This window comes from Nannospalax galili, unplaced genomic scaffold (genome assembly GCF_000622305.1).
Source record: "Nannospalax galili isolate Female #2095 unplaced genomic scaffold, S.galili_v1.0 scaffold854, whole genome shotgun sequence".
Lineage (NCBI taxonomy): Eukaryota > Metazoa > Chordata > Mammalia > Rodentia > Spalacidae > Nannospalax > Nannospalax galili.
The window spans coordinates 1,873,936-1,880,908 of record NW_008334957.1 but is presented as its reverse complement, the minus strand read 5'-3'; the positions used below and the strand labels follow the sequence as shown (position 1 = coordinate 1,880,908).

At 40.1% G+C, this 6,973-nt stretch overlaps 1 protein-coding gene across 1 annotated transcript in view; it reads left to right on the top strand.

The window, feature by feature from the left end:
* Cwf19l2 (CWF19 like cell cycle control factor 2) overlaps positions 1-6,973 on the top strand; it is a gene marked incomplete in the record, with an annotated part of 93,434 nt that overhangs the window by 71,959 nt on the left and 14,502 nt on the right. The window contains 2 exon segments of the mRNA XM_008829717.3: positions 625-834; positions 5,964-6,080. Of these exon segments, the coding sequence (XP_008827939.2) occupies positions 625-834; positions 5,964-6,080 (327 nt within the window).

Below are 6,973 nucleotides of genomic sequence, written 5' to 3'. Positions count from 1 at the left end.
AGAGAGAGAGAGAGAGAGAGAGAGAGAGAGAGAGAGAGAGACTGATTAAATACCATGCTCAAAGCTAAGAGAATTTTTACGTGGTTATTTTGGCTTATACAACCAAGTCTTTGTATCTAGAACTTTATAGGCTATAACAAGTTTGCACCCGCGTTTGTACACAATGTAGAACCCTTTAAGGATTTTAAGTATAATAAAGAAAATGATTTGTGTTTGAGAACATCTGTCTGTACACGTGTTGGGAGAAGCATTAGCGCAGTAGAGATGAAACAGAGCGTATTTACCTCTTGTGAGATCTGTGTGCTGACTCCGAGGTGAAGCAGCCTAACCGCCCTGTGTTGTCGTTTCCTTGCCACTTATGTGAAAGTAGCAATGGCCACATCTCATAGGAGTAGAAAATCATCTAATGGCATAGAAGTGCTCATAGTAAAGATTCAATAAATGTCAGCTGTGATGATGTTGGTGACTACAGATGGATTGATGTTCAGGGAATCAAGGTTAAAGTGCAGTAATTATTTTATGTGCAATGGTATCACATTCATGATAAGACACTAGAACGCTGCTGTGTGAGAAGATCCTGACTCCTGCCTTCTCTCCCACTACTGTTGCTTTGATTTTTTTCAGTTTATGGGAAAACCAGATGGAGATTATTATACTCTGGATGACATGTTTGTCTCCAGAGCAGCTGAGAAAGAACATGTTGGTGAAGAGGAGAGTCAGAGGAGAAGAGCTATCGCCGAGCACCAGAGTCTTGCTGCACAAATGGAGAAATGTCTCTACTGTTTTGACAGCTCTCAGTTTCCCAAGCATCTTATTGTTGCAATCGGCGTGAAGGTAAGAAAGAAAACACTCATTGTCTAGGTAAAGGCTGAAGGGTCCATGCTAATTTGCCTCTTCAGATTTTTATAAAACTTTGGAAGGGCTTTGTTTATTCTGTTTGTCAAATATTTTCTTCTCTAAGTTACTGGAATTCAGTCAGTATTTCAGTGGCCTGAAGCCCACGTTGTGGGTGAGTCTGTCCTTCAGAGATACTGTTGGTAAGTCTCTGGACTTCAGTGCTACATTTCCTGGTTCAAATCCTGGCTTTGCTGTTTTCCAGCCTTCCGACCTTATGATTGACTTGATCACAGCTTTAAAATCACCCTGCAGGGTCTTAGTCTAAAGTAGCTTCTCTTTGTTCTGTCTTCATAGGATCTGTTTGTTTTCTCGTAGACTAGACCACAGTTCGAGAAGTTTGTTGAGGTTGCCTTGTTTTACTTATTTGTTGGTTCTCTCTCCCCAGTGTTTTCAGCTTCATGAAGACAGAGATTAACTTTGCTCACTTTTCTATCTCAGGCATCTATCTGTTCTTCATAGTATATCATAATCATTTACTTCAATAAATATCTATTATTATTTTTTACATTGAGAAAATTTTTGTGGATCCGATATGTCCCAAATTCTAATTAATTGTCATGGAAAAGTAAAGAATCAGGGAGACTTAAAACACATTAGAAAATTTTTTTAGACTAATTTAGTTTTGGGGGGCAATGTTGAAGATGGAATCCAGGCCCTAAGCTAGGTAAGTGCTCTGGGCAGGTGGGCTTTGGAAGCTTGTATTCTAATGAAATAGATGTGCTACAACCTCTATATTAAAAAAGAATGATTACAATTTAAACTGGATCCCTGAAAATCAGTCCATCTGTGGTCACCAATATCACCACAGCTAAAGTTTATTGACTCTTTACTCTGTGTGATTCTTTGCCATTTGATTATTTTCTACACCATCCACTGGAGTCTGGTTAACCTGCCAAGAGTCACACCCTTAAATGAGACTGACCATCCCGTTCCCAGTAGCCACTGGAATCCTCTGGGTTCTCAGGTAGGATTGGGGTTTCTTACCTACTTCTCCATGTCTCTACTGAGATTATGTCTGGCTTGAGCTTACATGAGACTTAAGCATGCTGTCATCACTGCTGTGAGCTCATATGAGTAACATCCTAGCTGTCTGGAAAACTCTATTTCTTCATGGTCATCCATTACTTCTGACTCTTACAGTCTTTCTGCCCCCTCTTATGCAATGATCCCTGAGCCTCTGGGAACGGAAGTTTGATATAGGTGTCCTTTCCAGGGATAGTCACTCTGTAGTCTCTTATTCTCTCTACATAGGCCAGTTTTGGGTCTCTGTGTTAATCACTATCTGCTGGATAAGGAAGCTTCTCTGGTGAGAGTTAAGAGATGCATTAATCTATGGGTATAACAATAAATTATTAGGAATCAGTTCAATACTATATCTATTTAGCAGAATAAGAGTATTATGCTTTCCCCTATTGTCTGTGCCCTATCTAGCCACAGGTTTCTAGGCCTGATATCAGTGTCAGATATGGGCTCCATCTTATGAAGTGGACCATAAGTCCAATTAGAAAGTGGTTGGTCACTCCCATAATATTCCTCACTACCCCACCAGAGGTAACTCGCCATGCTAGTTGTTGCTGTAGCTCCCAGGATTCGCAGTTGAGGAAGCCTGATGATTAATTTTGTCTTCAGGGAGCATACATAGCACCTTTTTAGCACCATGAAGACTAAAGATGTAGAGATGAAGCTTTGAAGTCAGTACCAGCTTGATTTCTCCTTGTTTATTCTACAGCCCTTGTGTGTAGTGTCATCAGCAACAGGGTCTTACCATCAAGCTCTGGTGGGTAACCAAGAGCAAAGGCAATAGCCAGTGTTGTTGGAAGGTCTATGGTCCCCTGGTCAACAGCTTCAAAAGAGGGAGTCCATTCCTGGTATTGAACTTTTACTTTGCTAGCCTAGGTTGTCTAGTAGGGGCAGTGTCCCCCATTATAAGGTAACTCCTTTTAATTTGTTTTTATTTTATACACACACACACACACACACACACACACACACTTTCAGAAGCTTCTGTGGTGACAGGTTTCCATATGGCCTTTTCTAAAGGCCTTTTGTGTTTTTCATTCCTCTCCATATTCTGTCTTCTGCCCTGCTCTCCCATTCCCCATCCCATTTAACCCTTCCCACTTGATCATGCCCCTTTCCTCCTATATCATTGCATTCTGTCCACCCTTCTATGAAGCCTCCCTGACCTCCCCATGGCTGTTTACTAGTTTCCTGTCCTCCCTGGATTTTCCAATTGAAACATGCATATCTAAGAATTCAAAGCTAACATCTAGCTATGATAAAGAACATGCAACATTTGTCTTTTTGAGTCTGGATTAGCTCACTCAGGATGATTATTTCCAGTTGTACCCATTTACCTGTGAATTTTATAAATTCTTTTTTTAAACAGCTGCATAAATGTAAGTGTACCATAGTTTCATTATCCATCCATCAGTTGATGGACATCCAGGTTGTTTCCATTTCCTGGCTATTGTGAAAAGGGCAGCAATGAACGTGGATGAACAGGTACCTCTGTAGTAGAATACAGAGTCTTGGGTATGTGCTCAGGAGTGGAATGGCTGGATCATATGGTAGATTGATTTCTAATTTTCTGAAGAATCTCCACACTGATTTTCATAGAGGCCACACCAGTGCACTGCCACCAGCCATGGCGAAGAGTCCCCTTCCCACATCCTTACCAGCATTTGTCATTATTTTTTGGAACTTAGCCATTCTGAGTAAGGTAAGATGAAATCTCAAAGTGGTTTCGATTTGCATTTCCCTGACGAGTAAAGATGATGAAGATTTTTTAAAAAGTACTTCTCAGGGCTGGAGAGATGGCTCAGTGGTTAAGAGCACTGACACTTTTGCAGAGGACTTGAGTTCAATTCCCAGCACCCACATGGCGGCTACGAACCGTCCTTAACTCCAGTCCAGGGGAATCTGAGGCCCTTTTCTGAGCTCCGCAGCATTGCACAACACGGGTACACTCACATACATGCAGGCAATACACTCATACACATAAAATAAAAATAATAAAGAAAATATTTAAAAAAATATTTAAAAAAAAGTATTTCTCAGCCTTTGCATTTCATCTTTTGAGACCTCCCTTTTGAGCCCTTTGCCCCAATTTTTAGTTGGGTTGTTCATTTTTCTCATGTTTAGCTTTTTGAGTTCTTCATACATTCTATATACTAATCCTCTGTCAGTGGGGAATAGCTGGTAAATATTTTTTTCCCCATTCTGTAGGTGTTCTTTGCTGTACAAAACATTCTAGTTTTATGAGGCCCCATTTGTCAGTTGTTATACTTAATGCCTATGCCAAAGGAGTCCTGTTCAGAAAGTCTTCGCCTGTGCTTTGCATTCCAGTGTGTTCCCTGCTTCCTCCTCTGTCAGATTCAGGGTATCAGGTCTTATGTTGAGTTCCTTGGTCCATTTGGGATTGAGTTTTGTGTCTGGTGAGAAAGGGATCTAGTTTCATTGTTCTGAATATGGCTATCCAGTTTGACCAGCACCATTTGTTCAATGTGCTGTCTTTTCTCCAGTGTGTATTTGTAGATCCTTTGTCAAAAACCAAGTGGCTGTAAATGCATTGACTTAAATCTGGGTCCTCAGTTCTATTCCACGGATCGATGTGTCTGTTTTTATGACAGTACCATGCTCTTTCTATTACTATAGCTCTATAACTGCTTCTAGCAGTTCTTTTATTATTTAAGATTATTTTGGCTATCTTATTTGTGTGTGTGTATATGTATGTATTTCCATATGAAATTTGAGGCCTCTTTTTTTTAGTTTCTATATTTATATTGTTTTGAGGAAGTATCTGCCATGCACAGTATCTCTAGCTAAGGCCTGACAAAAGTATTAGAAAATAAAATTAAGTCTTCTGCAGACCTTAGTGGTATTAGGGGTTAACCAGGACCTTGAACATGGTAGGCAAGTAGTCTCCCACTGAGCTGAAGACCCTGGGCCCCATTTTGCAGAATATTATTTATTCTCCTCTTGAAATCTTTTTAACTGTACACATACTAACTGACCTTTCTTTTTAAAAAAGAAAGTTTGTATATAATAGAAAAATAGCTCCAGGTTACAAGTGATACATATATGTCAATAAGCAGAGCCTAACCAGAGAGGTAAAGCCTTCCTGAGGTCATTTTCTCTTTCTCTTAGCTGTGTTAATTCTGTTTTCTCAGGTAATAAGAGAAAGAAAAGCTGATTAATACACATAATTTAGGCTGTCAACCAAACAGTTCTTTGCCTCAAAGGAACAAAAGAGATGGTTTATTCTGGATCAAATATAAGTGTCCATGGCCCAGGAACACGGATTTAGGTTACTCCAAACTCCATGTTCCAACATGGTAGCAGTTCCATGATGTTTTTATAAGAACAGAACAAATAAAATAAAAAACTCAGGACACTTTCCAAATACATTGGTGGAAACATCATGTAGGCTGTTTCTGGAAGAGTGGGAAGGCTCAGCTGTTGTCTTTAGCTAGCATCTGCTCAGCTAATCACTTCTAATCAGTGTAAGGTGCCATTCTTTCCAGGAACTTTCCTTCACAAGACTAACATTACTGATCCGTAGAGTTTGTCATTTTGCAAATCTCTGTTGTTCCAAGGGCTTGTGGGTACATAGCTCCTCAGTTCAAAGAGAAAGTAGCTTTTTTTCTTTTCCTTTCTTGGGAGATCTTAGTCTTCGATGTGTTGCAATGGAAACAGATTTGTGCTCTAAATTTCCAGTTTATTAAAAGCCATTTTCATTAGTCTTTCAAGGTTAAAAAGCATCTTTGAAAATATTAAAATAAAAGTTATTTCTTTTAAGCAAATATGCTTTATCGAATAAGCTTTTTTTGGGGGGGGATCTTTTTGAGACAGGGTCTCCCTGTAGCCCCAGCTGTCCTGGAACTCACTCTGCAGACCAGGCTGGCCTTGAACTCACAGAGATCCACCTGCCTCTGCCTCCCGAGTGCTGGGATTAAAGGCATGCGCCACCACACCTGGCCCCAAATAAGCAATTTTTAAACTTACTACAGTATCCTGTCTTATAACTGAGAATAAATAACATGTCACCGTTGGGATTTCCCCAGGTTTATTTATGTTTACCCAACTTCCGGTCTCTTACTGAGGGGCATTGCCTCATTGTCCCACTGCAGCATCATCGAGCAGCAACTATTCTGGATGAAGACATCTGGGAGGAGATTCAGGTCAGTACTGTAATGCCCATGTCACTGGGAGGCTCAGGAGCAACTTCTGCAAAGAACGGTGACAAACTAACAGGGTTTATGTCCAGTCAGTGATGTGTGTATCTGTGGCTCATGCTGTTCCCACTCTCACTTCCTTTTGTTTACCTCATGTTCTCCATGTTTTGAGGCCTTTTGTTTACTGAATAAACTGAAACCATGGCAGTTACTTTTACTTAAAAATCAGTCAGGTTTCTAATTAGTGCTCTTACTCAATTTTAACTAAAAGGAAAGATACTTTGAAATAATTAGAAGAAAAGAGCCGCCAGGTCTGCAGTCCTGTGCTGGGGTGGTTTTGCTCCCAGCCTGCACTTCCCACCCTCATGGTGTGCAGATACTCGTTTCTGTGCCTGATTGTTTGAGAGACTGAAAGGCACAGCATGGGTGAAGTTGTAGCTGAATTATTTCAAGACCTCATAATGACCAAGAAAGAAAGCAAACTCTTGTGTCTTTAGTGTCTGACGACTGAGTAGAGGTTACAGAGGGTCCGGGCTAGAAACTGTGGAACTGATAAGACTTCAGAAGATCTGGCAGTATATACTAGTCTTGCACATGCTGATAGAGATGCCAGAGGGGAAACAATGTGACCATATTTCATGAGATGTAGTCTCTCATTCCCTGTGTCTTTTAATATTTATACTAGCAGAATTTAAAGGTCAGATCATTTTGCTGTGTCCAAGGCCAAACAAGACAAGGAATGCAGGCAAATATTTTTGTGTGCAATTTTTTTTTTCTAGTAGTGAGTGTTAGTAACAGTAGATAATTTAAGGGGAAAGGTATGGAAATTTGTTTTTTAGAATTATCACAGAGCTTTTTTGCGGTACATTTCAAAATTTATAATAAAACCTACTTCACTT